At 42.8% G+C, this 23,914-nt stretch overlaps 4 protein-coding genes across 4 annotated transcripts; all 4 read right to left on the bottom strand.

Moving 5' to 3' along the window:
* Position 1: 1 nt before the first annotated feature.
* LOC148997139 (HMG domain-containing protein 3-like) lies at positions 2 to 3,653 on the bottom strand. The gene is made up of 13 exons (XM_089118529.1): positions 3,476 to 3,653; positions 3,259 to 3,398; positions 2,965 to 3,169; positions 2,677 to 2,781; positions 2,390 to 2,583; positions 2,168 to 2,309; positions 1,430 to 2,071; positions 1,182 to 1,271; positions 1,005 to 1,084; positions 800 to 916; positions 597 to 644; positions 425 to 508; positions 2 to 335 (listed from the first exon to the last, which is right to left on the bottom strand). The coding sequence occupies exons 1-13, from the start codon at positions 3,651 to 3,653 to the stop codon at positions 237 to 239; spliced, it is 2,124 nt and encodes a 707-aa protein (XP_088974655.1). The 3' UTR covers positions 2 to 236.
* Positions 3,654 to 3,671: 18 nt separating this feature from the next.
* On the bottom strand, positions 3,672 to 5,607 carry LOC148997138 (uncharacterized). The gene is made up of 3 exons (XM_089118504.1): positions 5,399 to 5,607; positions 4,952 to 5,123; positions 3,672 to 4,531 (listed from the first exon to the last, which is right to left on the bottom strand). The coding sequence occupies exons 1-3, from the start codon at positions 5,450 to 5,452 to the stop codon at positions 3,765 to 3,767; spliced, it is 993 nt and encodes a 330-aa protein (XP_088974630.1). The 5' UTR covers positions 5,453 to 5,607; the 3' UTR covers positions 3,672 to 3,764.
* Positions 5,608 to 15,192: 9,585 nt separating this feature from the next.
* On the bottom strand, positions 15,193 to 16,275 carry LOC148997137 (uncharacterized). Its single transcript, XM_089118500.1, has 3 exons — positions 16,030 to 16,275; positions 15,581 to 15,943; positions 15,193 to 15,487 (listed from the first exon to the last, which is right to left on the bottom strand). The coding sequence occupies exons 1-3, from the start codon at positions 16,210 to 16,212 to the stop codon at positions 15,338 to 15,340; spliced, it is 696 nt and encodes a 231-aa protein (XP_088974626.1). The 5' UTR covers positions 16,213 to 16,275; the 3' UTR covers positions 15,193 to 15,337.
* Positions 16,147 to 20,281, bottom strand: LOC120486133 (uncharacterized). Its single transcript, XM_089118499.1, has 4 exons — positions 17,354 to 20,281; positions 16,610 to 17,080; positions 16,370 to 16,528; positions 16,147 to 16,284 (listed from the first exon to the last, which is right to left on the bottom strand). Exons 1-3 carry the CDS (start codon positions 17,649 to 17,651, stop codon positions 16,371 to 16,373), a joined length of 927 nt encoding a protein of 308 aa, XP_088974625.1. The 5' UTR covers positions 17,652 to 20,281; the 3' UTR covers positions 16,147 to 16,284; position 16,370.
* Between the last annotated feature and the right edge of the window lie 3,633 nt (positions 20,282 to 23,914).

The following is a 23,914-nucleotide window of genomic DNA, read 5'->3' as shown; positions in this document are numbered from 1 at the left end:
GAACATCACTGAAGAGCAAACTTTGGAAGAACGAACTTCGAACAGCAAACCTTGAACTGCGAACTCTGAACATAATATTTATAAATGTAAGTGCAACCTGAAGACAGTCACATATTTTACATCACCAATCCCATAGGGGTGAGTTGAATCAAAAAAATACATAGCCTTGATTTTAGGCTTCAGAACCTGTGAAATACAGTTGTTAGTATTTTGAATCCTAATATCACCATAAAGAGTTAGTTCACCCAAAAATGAAGGAAACAACATACACATAGCATCCAGTGTCCTGGCATCCAAGCAGGGAGCAGAATGTAATCCTTGGATCCTATGTTATCCTTGGGGGGAACATAAGATCCATTCATTTTTTTGTAACTGCATTTATAACTGTTCCAGTTTTAGATAAAATACAACTTGATGAACTTACTGGAAACGATAAAACTGGGTCCAATTCAAGTGGTGGTAGCCAGGTAACTACAACATAGGAATTTGCTGCAAACACATCTGTTCCCTAAGCATAGCATTCATTTGCACATCCATTACAAAACACAATCATGTCTCCGGGTGATCATGAGTTATACAGTTGTTGGCAAAAATACCTTTTCCTTAGCCACCATGACGATCACATCAAGACAGCTGTTTGCAATCTGTTTTAACATTAACAGTAAGTTAACATTAGTTAATTACTAAAAACAATATATATATATATATATATATATATATATATATATATATATATATATATATATATTAGCTGTATGGTAAATTTTTCTATTTTTTAAATCATTGTGTGTCCACTTACTGTTGCCTCAAGCGATGCATTGAGGCCCAAGGTCAAGAAATCTTTTCGCTGCAGTTTAACGCTTCCAACTTGAGCAATTGTCTCATCTCTGTCATTTTTACTCAAAATCTGGTTAAGCTTTAACACAGATTAAGATAAAGAGACCAAAATAACATTCAGTGTACATAAAATGTGTTAATAAAAATGTGATAACAAACAATATTACCATTGATGACTGCCAATCACTTGGCTGGCAATCCCAACAACTTCTACTGGCAGACAACTGTTTAATGTCACAAACCATTCCTGTTGCAGTGAAGACATAAATTATACACAATAAAAATACACCACACAGTTTCTAAAGTATGTTACCACCATTTAACCCATGAATGAAAACACTCACCACCTGTTGTAACCATTGAAGCAGCCAGGGTACTGTCCTCCATCACAACATCAGTCCCACCTCCTTCCTCATGGGAGAAACAAGGATTACCTGTTTAAGAGATTTAAAGGGATATTAAATTGAACTGTACTGAACTCAATTCATCAGTGGTTAGTGGACAATTAAAATATTATAACATAGGATATTTTAATGTCTATCTACAAATGTTAGTAGGTTAATATAAATTTTAAAAAAAGAAGGTAATTTACCAAACACAGCTTGTCCGTACACATTTTTCATCATCATGCCCCCAAATGTCTTCTTTAATCTTTCCATCAATTTGTTGTTTTTCTTTTCATTATAGTGATGGATTATGTTCCTCATTTGAAAGAGATGGGTTGATGGCAAAGACATGTTCAAAAAGTAGTTGTTTTTTTTCATCTTTGCGAAGAGTTGCTCTGCAACTTGGCTGTTCACTTTGCCAGCCAATTGAGGTACTACAGCGAGCTTCCTCAACACATCTTTGCTGTCTTTCGTATTGGCTTCATGAAACCGATCATACAGCACATAGTGGTCCGATGAACCCGTCACTGGGTGACCGTTAAGGTCTGGCTCTGTCTTCTTAGTGTTCAGCCAAGGTAGCGACACTTTAAGCTGTCCACATTTGGCCAATTCGATGTTGGATTGAGTGGGTTCTGCCAAGCGACCTTCAAATGGAGAAATGGGTACCTTTTCCGATGCCCTTAAATTCAAATGAGTTGCAAGACCCCGTGCAAAGTCATAAATTATGACATTTGGCATATGCTTCCAGGATAATAGTAAGTCTGCAAAGTCTCGAGGGCTCTCAGCTCGGAGATTGCATTTGATACTATAAACAATCCCACATGGGCACATAATCACGGCCCAGCCTCCTAAAAAACAATATATTAATCGCATTATATGAGTAAATCAAAGAATAAAATTAGTTTGCTTTTGTTTCTTGTTTCTGCAAGTCAACTAAAACTTACCAGAGGCCCCCCAGATTTTGTCAAAGATTTTGTCATAAGTTTGTCTGGATTTCATTTCATTTGACAACCTCAGAAGAAGATCACTGCGGGATCCATTAGAGTCCAAGCCACACTCTTTACATAACTTCCGAATGACCCCAACCTAAAGAAGTATTTAAGTCTTGTTAAAAAGGTAATATTAAAAACACAACACAGTCAGTGTTTTTGACTAACAAACCCTACCTTTTGTTTGTACAGTTCTTCTCTGAGTCTGTCCTCTGTAACCGTTATTTCAGAAATTTCAGATACAGACTTCGAAACATGAATCTTTTCAAACTCTGTGTTTAATACAGAGTCTGAACGCCGTGTGGCCTTCCCTATCCAAGGAGCCCAAAAATGGTATGTTGGTGATACCGCACATGGATTGTGTCTACCACCTAAAAATCACAACGAAAAAAAAAAAAAAAAACATTGTATTATATTGCATTTTAACACGCTTCGCAATAGTGTATAAAGCACTGTGTTCATACTTGAAACAAATCCACGACCAATCATATCACAGGACATGGCTTCCCAAAACCTTTCCAGGTTGACCTCCCCATCAAAATTCTCTGCAGGACCCTGGATGTCACTTACTAAAGAGTGAAAAAAAAATGTGCATTAATATATGACAAGGTCACACTAAGAAATACATTTAAGGAAAAAAAATCCAATTACAATGACCATATAAAGTAAGTCACTCTGTATAAAAGTGTCTTACTAATACATAAATGTTAATGTAAACACAATTAGCAAGTAAAGTATCACAATAGTCATACCTGATAAATGGAAAACACCTTTTTTGTGTAAATTCATGATCACCACAGGGGGATGATCACCACAAGTAATGCAGGAATACTTGTATTCATGATCAGTAAGGGCCTCAAAGTGCAAGTATGCATGAAGCACTGTGTCTGCTGGTGGAAACTTCAGACCTGTCAAATCTTGCAAAAACTCGACTGCTCTACTCACAGCAGTATGGGCCTGAGGAAAAAAAACATATATATATGTGTACAAACTTGGAGACATAGAAAGATGCTGTACTTACTGAACATTCATACATTGAAGGTTACCTGTAGAAGGTTTCTTAAGGTTAGACATAAGTGTATGTCAAGGATGATGTGGTCGTTAAAGTTGTGGAGTTGGTCTTTCCACTCTTGGTAGCGATAAAACATTCCACACAGTGGGCACTGCTTACAGTAGGTTGATACTTCTATCATTCAAACAAAGGATTACATCAGAGGACAGTGTAATTCATTGCATATTTGCATATTTATCACAACATCCTACCTTCAACAATGCACCAGTTGGAGAGTATTTTAGCTCTCTTTGTAATTAAAATAGGGTCACTAAGGGGGACGACACCTGGGCATCTATGACACACAGTTTCTTCTTGACAAAGATATTTTGGGTAGTCTTGACCTAGTGATGGGGCACGTATATTGTCTGGTAGGACAGCAGGTATCATCTTGTTTTTTGTTTTTTTGTTTGAGGGCTCCCAATTGAGGTTTCTACAGACAGTGGTACACTGCTAGAAACGGCAAGCTGCTGACGAGCAAGGCATATGTTTTTCTTCTCGTCACCAAACCATTTTGCTCTCACCATTTCCGTTTAAAACATCTTCCTTTAGAGAGACTGCTTCAGCTGAGGATGTGCAGAAACTTACAGATCTGACATGCACACACTGATAGGATAACATACCACTCCTCTGTGCTACTTCCATGTTTACTTGGCATTCGTTTGATTCGCAGCAGACTTTTTGTTGTTCTCCCCATGTTTTGTATTGAACATGAAGAGGACTATTCTGACCACTTGCAACTTTAAGCACTGTGAATATGCCATTTGATTTGTCCACACACTGGCTTGCAAGGTGAAATTTGGCATTAATGTCCTGAATTGGTTGATTTGTGTGTTTACGGTCAATATGTTTTTTTATATTTTTTTTATTCATGAGGGTATTGCAGATTGGGCATTTCTGTTTAATAACAGGCCGTGCACGAACCCTGCCTGGCACGTTAAATGCTGTGCTAGTGGCTGATGGTGTCACATTAGCATGAACAGTGCTGGTGGCTGATGGTGTCACAGTAGCATGAACAGTGCTGGTGGCTGATGGTGTCACAGTAGCATGAACATTGCTGGTGGCTGATGGTGTCACAGTAGCATGAACAGTGCTGGTGGCTGATGGTGTCCCAGTAGCATGAACAGTGCTGGTGGACAGTGGCTTCCCTTTACATACTTCTAAATGATTATGAAAATCTAATTTTCTCAGAATTGTGGTTGTACAGTAGAGAGAGTGGAAATGAAGAGATGGTCTGCAGTTCAAACCACATCTGTGAAATGTGAAATCTGAAATATGACAGGAAAAAAAGGAAAAACTCACTTCCTGTGCTTCAGAGTGTGACTCCTAACCTACTCAAACCTATCCCTGATGTTTTACATGTTTAATGGGATGCATTCATATTATTATAACAAAATACAAATACATAATTCTTTGAGGGGTTTTATTAGCTCAAGTTTCAGTGTGCAATGCTTTTGCTAACTTTAGATGTTAATGAAGATAAATCAATATTTCATGGCTAAATCATGCAGAAAACCATCTACATCTATCTAATTCCAAAGGGACAACCTGAATATGTCTACCTTGAAATGCAATGCAATTCGCTTTGGATAAAAGTGTCTGCCAAATGCATACATGTAAAAAAAAACAAAAAAAAACCTTATTGCCACTGTAAATTTAAAAAAAATAATAACTCAAGATGTTCATACCTCCAAGAACAACAGCCTTTTTGAAGTGGATTTTCATATGACTGGTCAATTTGTCCCGTCTTGTTGGTTTAAAGATGCTGGCATCACAAAATGGGCAGTGAAATTGTCTGCAACATGTTGTGCATTGGATCAGAAGTGGTAGTGCTGACCCTCTCTGAATCGATATGCGCTTCTACAGGTGAAATAAAATAGCGTACAATTAATGCAATTCTCATGGTCAGAAAATTTAACAAATGCTGTAAAATACAACGACTAATAAAATCACAAACCACGAACATGTAACCAAACAAAGTGATACTGTGATATTGTTAAATATTACCTTACAAAATGCTTCGTTTCAAAATACTTTAAAAAAAACATTTCAGTACAGAGCCGTTTTGTATAAGCGTAACGTTATAATGTTAAGTATGTTGCATGATCCATATCAAATATATAACTTCTTTTTACCTCTTTCTCTTCTTCTTTGTCTTCTTTTCCTTGTTCTACAGTGTGCTCCGCCATAATTAAAACTTTTACTGTCTATCTTTTACTGTCTTAAAACCTTTTCCTGTGTAGTCTAAACACGTCTAAACATGAACTCCGTACAGTTCCGGCATCGGACTGCTATCCGCCCACTTCCGCCTTCAGACTGTCGGGCTGGCGCAGTGGTCCTCAGACTGTTATGACGTAATGGTTCTGCGGTGCTGCAGTTGGTTATTATTGATTGTATTGCCGCGAGCACGCAACACGCGGTGCTGACGTCAGAAAAGCGTCAGTACATTATAACCGGTTATGGGCTATTACTGAACCGATACCGAATCGTCCTCGTCTGCATCGCGATGCACCGTAGAAACGATTAATTTTGACACCCCTACTTTTAAAACACATTTTTTTGTGGTATAGATGCAGTGACTGAGACTGGGAGATGCAGTGACTGAAACCTGGTGGTAAGTATTGATCTATTGGCAGTGGAGAAGACACTTTTAATAGACACCTTCTCCCTTGTGAGCTAGCAAACTTTGTTATTCTAATTAGAGCATTGTAAACATCACCAAATGTGTTTGTTTATTTCAGTGTTCCAGAAAAAGGTCCTGAAACTACTGGTCGACATCCGCCATCGCCTGAAGGAAACCAGGTAGTGGATGCAGAAGAAACATATTTTTGCTTACAAATGTGGGGACTTGGGGCAGATTGCCTTTGCATACATCTAAATCATTTGTCTTTTTCAACTTTGCAGAAGGGGTCATGAAATTCGGTTCCACAGCCACTGAGGTGTATATCAAGGTGAACCTCAAGCACGCGTCGCAAAGACTTGGATTCACTTCGCCCTGATGAGCCAAACCTACAGGACTTGAATTAAGAGTTTTAAAGGGATAGTTCACTTTGAAATTATTATTTTTTAAATGTTTTGGCTTACGTCAAGGGCATCAGTCAGTCATGTAATGGAAGTCTATGGGGATCTCTTAAAAGAGCATGCACAGAGAAGTACAGATTAAACATGATTTAATGAATCGTAACTGTAAGTACACGTTGATGGCTTAAGATACGAGACGAGCGGTTTGTGTGAGAAAATGAACAGTGTGTGTGTGTATATATATATATATATATATATATATATATATATATATATGGTCTGCGCATGTGGCGGAAAGTGCCAGAAGCGATCTTGCACAGGTACGTCACTCATTGTTTACACAGATTTCGGAAGTTTTACTGTGAAGATCTAAACATATTAAGATATACACAAAATGCAATGGAAGACTATTTTGATTAGGGCTGCACGTTTTCAAGTTTTTCATTAACCGTTAACCGAGGCCCTTATCGGTTAATACTCGGTTAACCATGTGCGTGCCGCAACCTCGAGATACAGAGTTAATTTTTAACACCTTTTTAATAACTGGTTGGACCCCATTTGAAATGAAATTAATTTATAGAAATAAAACGCAGTGGTAAGTACAGAGCAGTTAAAGTAGGTGCGTTTCCATCACCCTTCAAAATGAAATTGCCAATTGAAAAAAAGCACATTAACTCCGTGTCCGCAAATAATAATAATAATCATCATTATTGTAACATTTTATTAGGCTGCATATTATGTAGAAGACGCCTTTATCCAAAAAAAGGAACAAAGCACAAATAAACACAATATTTTTGACGCATATCCAGTGTGTGTGAAGCGTGCATTGATGGCTGCGAGACGCCCATGTGAACACTTGCAGTTCTTTCAGTGGAAACAAACAACTTAAAATACTCTTTCATTTCTGGTCATACAGAAAATAATAATGCATTATTCGCAAATACATTTATTTGCGTAAACTCACAATAACAAGAAAACGTTGTTCTTTAACATTCAGGCGCGCTTCATGATCTCCGCGAACTGAAGCGCGAGAACTGAAACAGCCACCGCATCCGAATTTGTTCATTTTAAATTGGACATGTAAAGCTTTAGTCTACAGGGCTAAAGCTTTAAATGTCCAATTTAAAACGAACAAATTCTAATCGAAGGCCAATATCTTCTGACTATGTAATTATGTAGCTAATTAATTTCTCTCTAAATGTGCATCCGGAGATGGAGAATTGTTTTTAGCTGAAAATTATTTAGAAAACAATAGTTTATTAATAAATAATTAATGCCTCGTTATTTTATATTATTTTATTATCAGACACATTTATTATAGCCTATATAAATCACTTATAAATCCCATTTCTGCAGGCTGTGGTTACGGCTCTTCTCATTCAGCATTGTGGGGGAAAATATCATTTCCAGGTTCTAATTTGGCCTCAGAAAACCAGTAAAATCTTTTTTTTCATATTAATTTGTCAAATATTTTAAATGTTTAAGGGGCAAATTCATCGATATGTAGCCTATATATAGCCTATATATTTTTGCGTAGCATTTGGTGTATAAGCCTACAGTTCAAATGAACATTTTGGTGTTCAACTTTGCTATTTACAAAATACAACAACCGTTCATTTTTCATTTTGCAATTAGGCCAACGGATTAAATAAGGGGAAACGAATGAACACAAAAGTAGACCGTTTGGACATAATACGAGGCAGAGTTCTTTTTTAAAATTCATAAAAGATACAAGGAATATAGCCTACTAGACAAAACCTCAAAGAAATGCCACAATCAAGACCGCGGAGCAGAAATGAGGGAGAAACACACAGAAACTCTGTGACTTTCCCTGCCATTAATGCTTGGATGACACACCACGTCTCCTTCCATAAATAATAATAATGTTTAGTGCGGTGGCTGTGATATACCAACGTCCGTTGCCATCATTTTTGGAATGGCTTATCGCGAAAGGAAAAAAAAATGTTTTAGTCCCATAACACCGTTAATAGAAACGCTGTCATTTCGCAATATTTTTTTATCGACAATCAGAAAAAAAAAACGCAAAAGTTTTGTGCAAATATGTATTGACGCCACTTAACCGAGCAAAAAGGTTTCACCTCGGTTATGGAATTTTAAACGGTTAATCGGTTAACCGGTTAACCATGGACACCCCTAACGGTCATTTTGACCGTTAGATTCAAAACAGTGTTGACGAATAATTTTTGTAATTATTTTCGTAAACCACATTTTTTCAAAGACGAAAACGAGACGATAACTAAATAAAAACTAGGTTTGAATGAAAAAAACTATGACAAAAATGTTAGATAGTGACAATTTGCGAAGTGGTCAATAGGCTAATAAAAATAATAGGACTAGCAGAACTAGTGAACAGCCCATAAAGCAAAACAAACAGCGCAGGACAGGGCAGCAGAGCTCACCAGGATCATCCGACATGAACGGAACATCTGGATCTGCCGTGTCTGTTGATAGCAGCCATCTCTTTTTCCTTCATCTGGACTCTGACTCTGAATCACTCTCTGATGAGGAGGAAATGATAACTTGCACCCAGGAAACGTCGCTGTCACTTTCCACCTCCGATTGTTCCCCTGCATCCGAATCATCACTCGTCAAGTTCTGAAGCATCTCCAGGGCCATGGTTCGAGTCATGTTCCTCTTCATTCGCTCATTCATTTTAGACATTTTAGCCTTGCAATATACTGTATATAACTCACTCAAAATGACCGTTGTGGCCGTTCTAGTGTTAAAGTGTGTAGCTTTTCTGTTGTTATGTTTGTCTGTAAAGCGCTTTGAGAAAGCAACTTTTAAATGTTTTTTTTTTAAATAAATGTATTATTATTATTATTACTTTGTGGCTTCTCCCTCTGCGGACAGTGTTTTCTGACCTCCGTGTTTTTGTTCTGACCCTCTATGTTGTGTGTTGTGTCTTCTCTTTTTGCAGACGTCCTGCTGGAGGAATTCCGCGGACATCAACAGGGCGCCGACCCCACTACCAGGCTGGTGAACAACGTGGGGTCGAAGCTCTTCATTTTATAGCATTTATGGCGGCTGGGCACACCGACCTGGCCAGCTTTGGCTTTCTCAACCAGACGGCGAGGATGCGGTCTTGGCACCAGTCCCTCAACCAGGCCAAGATTGCGGAGCCTACTATCCAGATGTACCTCAAGAACGTGTCGCAATTCTTGGGGTACATCTCTGAGATCCCGCCGCCCACCTGCCGCCTCTCCCGCACCGTCATGGTCGGCCTGAACCGAGAGATCAAAAGCCTGATCTGCTCGGTTCGGCGGAGAGTGATAGTCCACGAGGTGGGGGTCAAACAGGCCAAGGAGGGCCACTTGATCCCCAAGGCCGCTCTCCGCCAGTGCGTTGCCTCCGCCGGGGCCGCCATTCCTGAAATCCTTGGTAAGTTTGTGCCTCCTCTTACCTCTTAAACCTTTGCATAGCACTCTGTTTAACACTTTTTTTGTTGTTGTTGTTGTTTTTTCACAGCCCGTCTGAAGGTGACCCTTGACAGGAAGGACCAGTGGTCATTTTATGGGCACCTCACCGCTTACCTGGCCTGCATCTACGGGCATTGCGGTGGGGTGTTTCAGAACATGACCATTGCGGAGGTGGAGGCAGCACGCCAGGCGACCATGGACGGGTGCTATGTGATTAATGTGAGTTGAATGTTAAATGTTCTCTCTCTCTCTCTTTCTTTATGTGTCTCTGTCCTTCTCTTACGCCGCTCGTTTGTTGCTGTTTCCACAGATTTCAACCCACAAGACAAACCAGGCCTTCGGGGCCGCTCAGCTGGCCGTGACTGAGACAGAATATAAGTGGATGACGGAGTTCCTGGCCATGAGGGAGGAGCTAGTGGGCGGTGGCGACGCCCAATATTTCTTCTTCACCTCCAAGGCTTGAACTGCCGGGAACTCCGACATTCACTGATGTCAGGACCTCCATCGCAACCCACGTGAGTTTTCCAGCCCGTGTTTTTCTGCCTTGTGAACTCGTGACGTAAGGGTGTTTGTTTCCAACTGTGCTTTTCTCTCTGAACAGGCCAAGAACACCATCAGCCCCGGGGATCGGCACAAAGTGGCACGGTTCATGTGCCACGACACCTCCACAGCTGACAAGTTCTATGCCTTGAACTTGGATGCCAAGCAGGCCCTGGAACAGCGGGCATTGTTCCAGGCAGCCGTGCAGGGTGAGGATGCCCCCCAGGGGACCCCAGAGGGCCCCACCACCACCACCTCCTCCTCCTTTTTTAAAAAAAAATAGTGTGTTAAATTTTAATCTGTATTTTTTTTTAAATCAGTTCCTTTAATCAGTGTTTTTCTAATCAGTTTGTGTTCATTTATAATCAGTTATCAATATGTTCATTTATAATCAGTTCTGTTGTTTTGTAATCAATTTTGTGTGTTCAATAAATGTTTTAAAAGTTTTACTTGTTAGTTTGGGTTCTTGTTGTAACAAATGTTTGAACAGTTTCAATTGTTTTTTGGGATGCTAATTGGTGGACTCGTTCGGGGGTCGGAAGGTTGAAAAGGGGCACAGTGGGTTATTGGAAAAATAGTGGGTTTGTGGACGGTGGAATTATGGGATGGCGCTTGGTTCTACGGACTGAGGGGCCCAGCTGAGTGCAGATACATGGTTTTCATCCAAATATCTTGAAACCTAAGCTTAAAAACCACTGTCCAAAAACCCACTATTTGTCCAATAACCCACTATTTTTCAAAAGTACTAACCCTGACCTTCATGCAATAAGCTGCAAATGGACAGAATCCCGCCGGCAATCTATTCAATGGGTGTTCGGGTAGTACATTTGAAAATAGTGTGTTATTGGACAAATAGTGGGTTCTTGGACAGTGGGACAGATTGCAGGTGGGATTCTGTCCATTTGCAGCTTATTGCATGGAGGCTGGGGTTAGTACATTTGAAAAATAGTGGGTTATTGGACAAATAGTGGGTTCGTGGACAGTGGGATAGATTGCAGGTGGGTTTCTGTACATTTGCAGCTTATTGCATGGAGTCTGGGGTTAGTACATTTGAAAATAGTGGGTTATTGGACACATAGTAGGTTCTTAAACATTGGGATAGATTGCAGGTGGGATTCTGTCCATTTGTAGCTTATTGCATGGAGGCTGGGGTTAGTACATTTGAAAATAGCGGGTTATTGGACAAATAGTGGGTCCGTGGACAATGGGATAGATTGCAGGTGGGATTCTGTCCATTTGCAGCTTATTACATGGAGGCTGGGGTTAGTACATTTGAAAATAGTTGGTTATTGGACAAATAGTGGGTTCTTGGACAGTGGGATAGATTGAAGGTTTGATTCTGTCCATTTGCAGCTTATTGCATGGAGGCTGGGGTTAGTACATTTGAAAATAGTGGGTTATTGGACAAATAGTGGGTTATTGGACAGTGGGATAGATTGCAGGTGGGATTCTGTCCATTTGTAGCTTATTGCATGGAGGCTGGGGTTAGTACATTGGAAAATAGCGGGTTATTAGACAAATAGTGGGTCCGTGGACAATGGGATAGATTGCAGGTGGGATTCTGTCCATTTGCAGCTTATACATGGAGGCTGGGGTTAGTACATTTGAAAATAGTTGGTTATTGGACAAATAGTGGGTTCTTGGACAATGGGATAGATTGCAGGTGGGATTCTGTCCATTTGCAGCTTATTGCATGGAGGCTGGGGTTAGTACATTTGAAAATAGTGGGTTATTGAACAAAAAGTGGGTTCTTGGACAGTTGGTTATTGGACAAATTGTGGGTTCTTGGACAATGGGATAGATTGCAGGTGGGATTCTGTCCATTTGCAGCTTATTGCATGGAGACTGGGGTTAGAATATTTGAAAATAGTGGGTTATTGGACAAATAGTGGGTTCTTGGACAATGGGATAGATTGCAGGTGGGATTCTGTCCATTTGCAGCTTATTGCATGAAGGCCGGGGTTAGTACATTTGAAAATAGTGGGTTATTGGACAAATAGTGGGTCCGTGGACAGTGGGATAGATTGCAGGTGGGATTCTGTCCATTTGCAGATTATTGCATGGAGGCTGGGGTTAGTACATTTGAAAATAGTCGGTTATTGGACAAATAGTGGGTCCTTGGACAGTGGGATAGATTGCAGGTGGGATTCTGTCCATTTGCAGCTTATTGCATGGAGCCTGGGGTTAGTACATTTGAAAATAGTGGCTTATTGGACAAATAGTGGGTTCTTGGACAGTTGGTTATTGGACAAATAGTGGGTTCTTGGACAATGGGATAGATTGCAGGTGGGATTCTGTCCATTTGCAGCTTATTGCATGGAGGCTGGGGTTAGTACATTTGAAAAATAGTGGGTTATTGGACAAAAAGTGGGTATTTGGACAGTGGTTTTTAAGCTTAGCTTTCAAAATATTTGGATGAAAACTACTTTCCTGCACTCAGCTGGGGCCCCTGAGTCTGTAGAACCAAGTGCCATCCCATAATTCCACTGTCCAAGAACCCACTATGTGTCCAATAACCCATTGTTTTTCAAATGTACTAACCTCAGTCTCCATGCAATAAGCTGCAAATGGACAGAATCCCACTTGCTATCTATCCCACTGTCCAATAACCCACTATTTGTCCAATAACCCACTATTTTCAAATGTACTAACCCCAGCCTCCATGCAATAAGCTGCAAATGGACAGAATCCCACCTGCAATCTATCCCACTGTCCAATAACCCACTTTTTGTCCAATAACCCACTATTTTCAAATGTACTAACCCCAGCCTCCATGCAATAAGCTGCAAATGGACAGAATCCCACCTGCAATCTATCCCACTGTCCAATAACCCACTTTTTGTCCAATAACCCACTATTTTCAAATGTACTAACCCCAGCCTCCATGCAATAAGCTGCAAATGGACAGAATCCCACCTGCAATCTATCCCACTGTCCAATAACCCACTATTTGTCCAATAACCCACTATTTTCAATTGTACTAACCCCAGCCTCCATGTAATAAGCTGCAAATGGACATAATCCCACCTACAATCTATCCCACTGTCCAATAACCCACTATTTTCAAATGTACTAACCCCAGCCTCCATGCAATAAGATGCAAATGGACAGAATCCCACCTGCAATCTATCCCACTGTCCAATAACCCACTATTTGTCCAATAACCCACTATTTTCAAATGTACTAACCCCAGCCTCCATGCAATAAGCTGCAAATGGACAGAATCCCACCTGCAATCTATACCACTGTCCAATAACCCACTATTTGTCCAATAACCCACTATTTTCAAATGTACTAACCCCAGCCTCCATGCAATAAGCTGCAAATGGACAGAATCCCACCTGCAATCTATCCCACTGTCCAATAACCCACTATTTGTCCAATAACCCACTATTTTCAATTGTACTAACCCCAGCCTCCATGTAATAAGCTGCAAATGGACAGAATCCCACCTACAATCTATCCCACTGTCCAATAACCCACTATTTGTCCAATAACCCACTATTTTCAAATGTACTAACCCCAGCCTCCATGCAATAAGCTGCAAATGGACAGAATCCCACCTGCAATCTATCCCACTGTCCAATAACCCACTATTTGTCCAATAACCCACTATTTTCAAATGTACTAACCCCAGCCTCCATGCAATAAGCTGCAAATGGACAGAATCCCACCTGCAATCTATCCCACTGTCCAATAACCCACTATTTGTCCAATAACCCACTATTTTGAAATGTACTAACCCCAGCCTCCATGCAATAAGCTGCAAATGGACAGAATCCCACCTGCAATCTATCCCACTGTCCAATAACCCACTATTTGTCCAATAACCCACTATTTTCAAATGTACTAACCCCAGCCTCCATGCAATAAGCTGCAAATGGACAGAATCCCACCTGCAATCTATCCCACTGTCCAATAACCCACTATTTGTCCAATAACCCACTATTTTCAAATGTACTAACCCCAGCCTCCATGCAATAAGCTGCAAATGGACAGAATCCCACCTGCAATCTATCCCACTGTCCAATAACCCACTATTTGTCCAATAACCCACTATTTTCAAATGTACTAACCTCAGCCTCCATGCAATAAGCTGCAAATGGACAGAATCCCACTTGCAATCTATCCCACTGTCCAATAACCCACTATTTGTCCAATAACCCACTGTTTTCAAATGTACTAACCCCAGCCTCCATGCAATAAGCTGCAAATGGACAGAATCCCACTTGCAATCTATCCCACTGTCCAAGAACCCACTATTTGTCCAATAACCCACTATTTTTCAAATGTACTAACTTCTGCCTCCATGCAATAAGCTGCAAATGGACAGAATCCCACCTGCAACCTATCCCACTGTCCAAGAACCCACTATTTGTCCAATAACCAACTGTCCAAGAACCCACTTTTTGTCCAATAACCCACTATTTTAGAAATATACTACCCAAAAACCCATTGAATTGATTGCAGGCGGGATTCCGTCCATTTGCAGCTTTTTGCATGAAGGTCGGGGGTAGTACATTTGAAAAATAGTGGGTTATTGGACAAATAGTGTGTATTTGGACAGTGGTTTTTAAGCTTAGCTTTCAAGATATTTGGATGAAAACCATGTATCTGCACTCAGCTGGGGCCCCTGAGTCTGTAGAACCAAGTGCCATCCCATAATACCACTGTCCAAGAACCCACTATTTGTCCAATAACCCACTATTTTCAAATGTACTAACCCCAGCCTCCATGCAATAAGCTGCAAATGGACAGAATCCCACCTGCAATCTTTCCCACTGTCCAAGAACCCACAATTTGTCCAATAACCCACTGTGCCCCTTTTCAACCTTCCGACCCCCGAACGAGTCCACCAATTAGCATCCCAAAAAACAATTGAAACTGTTCAAACATTTGTTAGAACAAGAACCCAAACTCACAAGTAAAACTTTTAAAACATTTATTGAACACAAAACATTTATTACAAAACAACTGAACTGATTATAAATGAACACAAACTGATTAGAAAAAAACTGATTAAAGAACTGATTTAAACAAAAAAACAGATTAAAATTTAACAACATTTTTTATTTAAAAAGTAAATTTGGTCGGCTTCCTTGTCCTCTTTTGGGTCCTTAGGATCGCCGTCCTAATCAGCTTCTGGGCCACTTTGTGTGGAGACTTCATAGGAGACAGGCGGACCACAGGACGCCGTCTTCTTTTCGGCGGGCTGGACTGGCCCTGCAAAGAGCGAGAAGGGAAAGAAGAATGAATAAACACTCCAAACACTCGTCAGACAAACATTTAAACAGACCCGCCAAAAGTCAGACTTACCGAAGTGGACGGTTTCTCCTTGTCCTGCTCCTGGTCCTGCTCCTGGTCCTGCTCCTCATCTTTCTCCTGCTCCTGGTCCGTGTCCTGGTCCGGGGGGCTGGCGGAGGGGGCCGGTCTCTTCCGCTGCTTCCCAGACGCCTTGCGACGGGAGGAGGAGGAGGTGGTGGTGGTGGTGGTGGTGGGGCTCTCTGGGGTCCCCGGGGGGGCATCCTCACCCTCCACGGCTGCCTGGAACAACGCCCGCTGTTCCAGGGCCTGCTTGGCATCCAGGTTCAACGCATAAAACTTGTCAGCCGTGGAGGTGTCGTGGCACATGAACCGTGCCACTTTGTGCCGGTCCCCGGGGCTGATGGTGTTCTTGGCCTGTTCAGAGAGAAAAGCACAGTTGGAAACAAACACCCTTACGTCACGAGTTCACAAGGCAGAAAAGCACGGGCTGAAAAACTCACGTGGGTTGCGATGGAGGTCCTGACATCCGTGAATGTCGGAGTTCCCGGCAGTTCAAGCCCAGCCCATGCCTCCTGAAAATACTGGTTCAGGTTCTTGCACGGGCTGGGCTTGGAGGTGAAAAAGAAGAAATGGGCGTCGGCACCGCCCACTAGCTCCTTCCTCATGGCCAGGAACTCCGCCATCCACTGATATTCGTTCTCCGTCACTGCCAGCTGAGCGGCCCTGAAGGCCTGGTTCGTCTTGTGGGTTGAGATCTGTGGAAACAGCAACAAACGAGCGGCGTAAGAGAAGGACAGAGAGAGAGAGAGAGAGAGAGAGAACATTTAACGTTCAACTCACATTAATCACATAGCACCCGTCCATGGTGGCCTGTTGCGCTGCCTCCACCTCCGCAATGGTCATGTTCTGGAACATGCCTGTAGATGCAGGCCAGGTAAGCAGTGAGGTGCCCATAAAATGACCACTGGTCCTTCCTGTCAAGGGTCACCTTCAGACGGGCTGTTGAAAAACAACAACAAAAAATGTGTTAAACAGAGTGCTACGCAAAGGTTTAAGAGGTAAGAGGAGGCAAAAAGTTACCAAGGATTTCAGGAATGGCGGCCCTGGCGGAGGCAACGCACTGGCGGAGAGCGGCCTTGGGGATCAAGTGGCCCTCCTTGGCCTGTTTGACCCCCACCTCGTGGACCACCACTCTCCGCCGAACCGAGCGGATCAGGCTTTTGATCTCCCGGTTGAGGCCGACCATGACGGTGCGGGAGAGGCGGCAGGTGGGCGGCGGGGTCTCAGAGATGTACAGCAAGAACTGCGACACGTTCTTAAGGTACATCTGGATGGTTGGCTCCGCGATCTTGGCCTGGTTGAGGGACTGGTGCCAAGACCGCATCCTCGCCGTCTGGTTGAGGAACCCAAAGCTGGCCAGGTCGGTGTGCCCCGCCGCCATGAATCCAATGAAGTTCCTGATGCGGAAGATCTTCGACCCCACGTTGTTAACCAGCCTGGGAGTGGGGTCGGCGCCCTGTTGATGCCCCCGGAATTCCTGCAGCAGGACGTCTGCAAAAAGAGAGACGCAACACACAACAACACACAGGGTCAGAACAAAAACACGGGGGTCAGAAAACACTGTCCGCAGAGGGAGAAGCCACAAAGCAATAATAACGATAATACGTTTACTTAAAAAAAAAAAAACATTTAAAAGTTGCTTTCTCAAAGCGCTTTACAGACAAAATTAACAACAGAAAAGCTACACACTTTAAACGAACAATTAAGCGAGTTAAAAAAATCATCAGGTAAAAGCAATTCTAAAATAAAATAAATAGTACTCACTCAGAGCTGGCACGTGGTCGGGGAAGGGATGCCTCTCCTGCTGCGTAGACGGCTGGGCAGGGGAGAGAGGCTGGGGGACCCCGTCGTCCGGCTCCTCCGAAGGCCCGGCCTCTCCTTCCTCCTCCTCGTCGTCCCCGCCGCCGTCTCCCTTCCCGGGGGACCTGAGAGCGGACAGGAGCCTCCCCGTCACCCTCGCTACCTGGGAAGAGGGGGTTGACCTCGACCTCCTCCTCAGTCGCTTGTAGCGGCGGGTGACCTCCTGTAGCGCCTTGCTCAGGGTTTCCACCTGGCGGTGCATGTCCAGGCAGGCTGGGTTGGCGCAGGACGGAGCAGGGGCGTCCGCCACCTCCTCCTCATCCTCCTCCTCCTCCACAGGCCCCAAGAGACGTCCTCCTGGTCCAGGGTCGAGGCCAGCGGCACTTCGGGGTTACTCACCCTCAGGTTGGCCAGGTCAGCAAGGATCTTCCTCCGCTTGATGGAAGCCAAAGTCTTCCTCCGAGTCGAGGGCGTCAGCTCGCTGTGGCACTTCAGGTGGCGGTCCATCCGGGCGGTGGTCTTGCCGCAGGCGGGCACCGGGCAAGTGCCCTTCCGGACGTCCACCCTCCCGGAACAAAGTGCCAGCAGCAGTCTCCTCTCCTCCTTGTTCTTCACGAGGTGGGTGTAGGTCAGGTGCTGGCTCAGCTGGTGGTAGGGTCGGAAGCAGATCGGGCAGTCTTCAATCGCCATCTCGAGTTCTTGCTGTAAAGACCGACCCGTGCAGGGCTCTTTTATACTCTTTCGGAGGACACTTTCAACTGAGATGGACTGTCCAAAGTGAACTGGGAGCGGCCGTCCAATCGGCAGGGGGGTTTAGGCCACTTTCAACTGAGAGGACCGGCCGACGTGGACTGGGGCGGTGTTAGGGGTTTTCCGGGCCACTTTCAACTGAGAGGACTGTCCAAAAGTCAGCAGGGAGTGTTTAGGCCACTTTCAACTGGGAGGACTGTCCAAAAGTCAGCAGGGAGTTTTTAGGCCACTTTCAACTGAGAGGACTGTCCAGAGTGGACTGGTGTTTTCTTTTGAGGCTAATAATGCATCATTTATGACTGTAATGTACATCAATGTGTGGATTTTAATTAAAATACAGTGATCAAAACTAGTGTGATGTTCAATAAAGTGTGCTTAGTACAGTATCTAGGTGAAAACAGTCAACATTCACATTTTACAGTCACCATCCATAATCAATGGAGGGGAAAAGGACGTTTTTCTCGGGAGCCGCTTTCTCCACGTTCCAGGCACTTTAATATATTTGCAGTGGAGGACAAGGCCTCTCCAACGAGCCCACCCATGATGTCCAACTCGCCGGGGTCACCGAGATACGGGCGATTTAGTCCCGAGATTCGGCGGCCGCCATTTTGGAGTGCTGCGGCCATTTTAGAACGCGCCCGACGGTTTTCGGCTCATATCTCAGCGAAAACGCAGCCAAACGGGACGATTCTTTTACCATTCTCTTCTGCTCAAATATACGCTTCCAAAGAGCCCACCCACGGCTGGATGCGTTGAGTTTTAGAGCACGGAAATTCACGTTTTATGCTCTAGCTCCGGCCCCTGGGGGCCCACGGGGCCGTGGGTGGTCTCCCCGGAAAGGTCTGAAAAGGTTCTAAACGAGATTCAAATTTGGTGTCCCTAGAAGCAAGTGGGGCTTCATAAACAAGTTATACGTTGCTGCTCCTTTGAGCCGAGGTCTGGACATCCCACGTAGCATTTATGCAATTATAAAAATAGGGGGTTCGTGGACGGTGAAATTTCGGGACGGCGCTTGGTGCCACAGACTCGGGGGGGGCCCTCTGAGTGCAGTAAAACAGTTTTTATCATGAAAAAAAAAACTTTAATTAAAATGTCCATTAATATAGTGGGTTATTGGACGTATAGGGGGTTCACGGACAGTGGAATTATGGGATGGCGCTCGGTGCTATGGACACCGCGGGGCCTGCCGAGTGCAGTAAAATAGTTTTCATCATGGCAGGACCTTTAATTGCAAAATGTCTGTCAAAAAAACAGTCTGAAAAGTGTGAATGCGGACTGGAGTTTTTATTTTTTTCATCAAACCACCTCTACTGACACAGACAGACATAGATGGAGTGGTTTTAAGTATTACAATAATTATTGTAAGCTCTGTTTGTACACATTTGTCAGGACTGAAGATTGTTTATCAGTCGTCGTGACAATAATGGATGGTGTTGATTGGTTAGAGGGCGTGGGAAGTGTCATTTTCACTAAAATAATCCCATTTGCTGGTAGTCTGATGCACGGTGAGTCTCTCTAACCTGCTCTCTGATATTTTAGCTTATGCACTCGTGAATTATTTTAAATTGTACTTTAAAGTGCTTTGTGCCATGATATTGTACCGTACACAAAGTCCCGTGTTGTGCTTTGTAACACGTATTACTGTTTAGTTTATTTTTTGGGCCTAAATTGATCAGTCCAGGGAAGTTATTTAATGCCAAGTTCCCATGAAGGACTGTGAATTTTATTGATTGAATTGTGATTTAATGAACCATTTAATGATAGGGTTAACCTTTGGGCCTAAATTGATCAGTCCAGGGAAGTTATTTAATGTCAAGTTCCCCCAAAGGCCTGTCATTTTTATTGATTAAATTGTCTTTAATGATTTTAGCTGATTAAAGTGTGTGGGTTTTTTTTTTCATCCTTTAAAGATGCCGAAAAGTTTAAGAGAAGGTAAGTTGACATGGCAAAATGTTACAAATGGTTTGTTACACATCAGTTTTGTGTCATAAGCTGTGTGTGTGTGTGTGTGTGTGTGTGTGCGTGTTTATGTCCCTGTAAATCATTTCTTTCAAGTGGACTTAAATAAATAGTTAAAATGTGTGTGTGTGTGTTTTGACTTTTTTGGCACATTTTTTCTCACAGACGTTCGATGTCCCATGTGCCCAGCTCGGATGGCATATATTAGCGAGCACCTGAGGGGCGTCCACGCCATGCTCAACTTCGAGCAGAGGGGCATAATAGTTAAATATGCCCGCCGCAGAGTAAAGCTGATGGATTTGGCTTGTTTGCTCTGCGGCAAGGTCGTCAGGTACCCGGAGAAACATCTCCTCAAGGGTCACCGGGACCTGACGGTAAGTCTGCGTTAAAACTGACCCCATGTTTTAAATCGGTGTGTGATACGGCTGTATGTTTGTCGTTGGTATAATGAGTGCCATCGTCTGTTTTTCTACATTTCAGACCAGCTCGAGGTTGAGGGTGGTGAGGGCGTTGGAGAATCCCCCATGTCATCACGGTTCTGATAGCGCTGCACATAATACACGAGTGGTCCACTAAGTCGACGCTTTGTTTTTCAGAACAAAACACTCCCATTCCCAGAACAAAACACTCCCAAAACACTGACAAGGCTGAGCTGACCGCCGTCGGGGCCACAGCGCTGGCACAGCAGAGGGAGTGCGTGGACACGGGTAAGAGTCCGTTTGTCAGCACGATTCTTAATGTTGCCGCGGTTACTCGATAAGCCTTCCACTAAAACAATGTTTTGTTTTGTTTTTCAGAAGACCTCCTCCCTGATTTTCTTTTGAGTTTTGATTATTTTTGAGTTTTTGTTTTTCAATAAAGTTTTTTAAATAATCTTTCGTGTTCTTGTCTTTAATGGGTCAACAAATTGTCATCTGCTTTGTAATGAGCACTTGCTTTCACACAACTTGAGTGAGTTTTCACCTCTACTGTACTAAGCACACTCTTTTGAACACATCACACTAGTTTTGATCATTGTATCTTAATTAAAATCCACACATTGATGTACATCACAGTAGGGCTGGGCGATATGGCCAAAAAATCATATCTCGATATTTTTTGGTCAAATGGCGATATGCGATATATATCTCGGTACTTTCTACGTTTTCTATTTAGATAAAGAAAATCTTTATATTAAAAAAAATAATAATAATATATATATATATATATATATATATATATATACAGTATATTCACATTCGGCCCAATGATATCCTACAAACAATGTTGATATTGAAGGATATGGAAACAAATATAATATAGGCTATGCAATATATTATGTGCAAAAAGCTTTTGTTTTTATATTGACTAAAAGCTAAACTAAAAATGAAAATAAAAACAAAAACAAAAGCACAAACTAATTATATTAGCCTGCATTTGATTACCCCATTATAATCACTTTCACTTTCATTAAAAATATATACTTGTAGGTTTAAAATTCCACATATGGCACATTTATTTTCTCCAACAACAAATATTTTAGCAATATGTTTATTTTAGTCAGAATTATTGCGTACTACGTAGTACTATTCACGCGCATGCGCGCGCCGGCACTCGTTCAAGGAAGCATGAATTTTAGCGGAGATTCACTTGCAGAAGCTCGTCCTCTTCTGACATGGACATATTTGTTGTGAAATGGACATATTTGCTTTACTTTCTAACATTTACAGATGGAGAATATGTGAAATGTAAGTTGAGCACTGAGGAAAGCACCACATCTCAAACGCATTAAACAGCGCAAGTATATCTGTCAGTCAGCAACAGTGTCTGTCAGAGCATTTGACAGGGCGGCAAGCTGCCTTAAACTTGTTAACTATATCATAGTGATTTTGACGCAATTAATATAAGCTTGTGTCATGTTTAGGACAAATTGTACTACGTAGCCTAGCTACTTTCACTGCAGCAGCTCACACTGCAACCTCCGCTATTTTTCAGATGTGCTCATATCAAACTACTGTATCGATATAAACGGTATTGCCTCATTCCATATCGTTTCAAAAAATATAACGATACATCGTACATATTCGATATATCGCCCAGCCCTACATCACAGCCATAAGTGATGTATTATTAGCCTCAAATTATAATTGTATCATTAGCCTAAATGCCAGTCCACTCTGGACAGTCCTCTCAGTTGAAAGTGGCCTAAACCCCCCTGCTGACCTTTTCCAGTCCACTTTGGACAGTCCTCTTAGTTGAAAGTGGTCTGGAAAACCCCCAGTCCACTCTGGACAGTCTTATCAGTTGAAAGTGGGCCGGAAAACCCCCATTCCACTCTGGACTGTCCTCTCAATTGAAAGTGGCCTGCCTGCTGAATGGACAGTCCACTCTGGACAGTGGCCTCAAAAAGTTTATAAAAGAGCCCCACACAGGTCAAACTTTAATTTGCAATAATGGAGGACACAATCGTTGTTTTTCATTTTAATGGCTTCAACTACGTCGATTCTGAGGAGGAGTTCCGGGTGGACGATGGGGGCGGCGAGGAGGAGCACCAGGACCAGGACCAGAACCTTAATTGCATCGTGGCTGAGCTGAACAGGGAGGTGGCCGACCTCCGAAGGGCCCTCGGCGCCATCAGGCGGCGCTACACGGCCCTGAGGAGGTTCAGTGAGAGGCGGCAACAGGAGCCGCTGCCACCTCCACCCCTGCCAATTGAGGGGGCACAGGATGTGCGGGTCCTCCGTGCCCTCGAGTTTAGGAGGAGGAGACACTCGAGGGCCAGAAGAATGAAAAAGAGGACGCGTCCCACTCAGTAAGTACATCTTTTGGTGGGTCTGTTTAAGTTTGATGTTTAAGTGGGTGTGGAGTTTGCTGACTCTTTGTCTCTTTCTCTTTTTTTGCAGGACAGGCCGACCCAAACAGAGGGCATCGCCCTATGCGTAATAGGAGGAGGAGGAGGAGGAGGAGGAGGAGGAGGAGTCCAATCAGTTTTTAAATAAATAAATCTTTTAAAAGTTTCACTTGTCTTGTCTTTTTTGATGCTAATTAGACCTAATTATTTAGTACTTTTCAAATATAGAGGGTTATTTGACAAATAGTGTGTTCGTGGGATGACCCACATACCATTTATTCCATTGCAAAACATAGTGGGTTCCTGGACAGGGGAATTATGGGATGGCACTTGGTGCTATGGATTCAGGGGCCCCAGCTGAGTGCAGATAAATAGTTTTCATGCAAATGTTTTGAAAGCTAAGCTTAAAAACACATGTCCAAAAACCCACTATTTTTAGGACCCGAGCACTAACAGTGCGAGGACCCTATTGAAACTGTTAGGATTATTATTAGGGCCCGAGCACTAACAGTGCGAGGACCCTATTGAAACTGTTAGGATTATTATTTTTTTTTTCTTTTTTCTGCAAAGTAAGTGCCATTTTCGGGGCCGCAACATGCTCAAAAACTCACCAAATTTGGCACGCATGTCAGGACTGGTGAAAAATTTCGTATTTTGTGGGTTTCGCGGATGGGCGGGGCAAAATGGCACGCTAGCGCCACCTAGAAAATTGGAAAAAATTAGCCCCTCGTACACGTTCAACCTACATGCACGAAATTTGGTGGGGACGTGTATCATATCAAGACGCACAAAAAAGCCTCAAGAACCCATACCCTAAACTCGACAGGAGGTCCGCCATTTTGAATTTGGCGGCCATTTTTGGACAATTTACAGACGTACTTTAATGAACTCCTCCTAGGGATTTAGTCGGATCGACTTAAAATTTCTGCTGTGCCTTCTAAAGGCATTGACGATGTAAAGTTGTGCTATCTGCGCGTTTTCGACGA

Source organism: Pimephales promelas, chromosome 2 (genome assembly GCF_988280905.1).
Source record: "Pimephales promelas chromosome 2, fPimPro1.hap1.1, whole genome shotgun sequence".
NCBI lineage: Eukaryota > Metazoa > Chordata > Actinopteri > Cypriniformes > Leuciscidae > Pimephales > Pimephales promelas.
The sequence above is the reverse complement of the archived record's forward strand: the minus strand, read 5'-3'. Positions and strand labels throughout refer to the sequence as shown.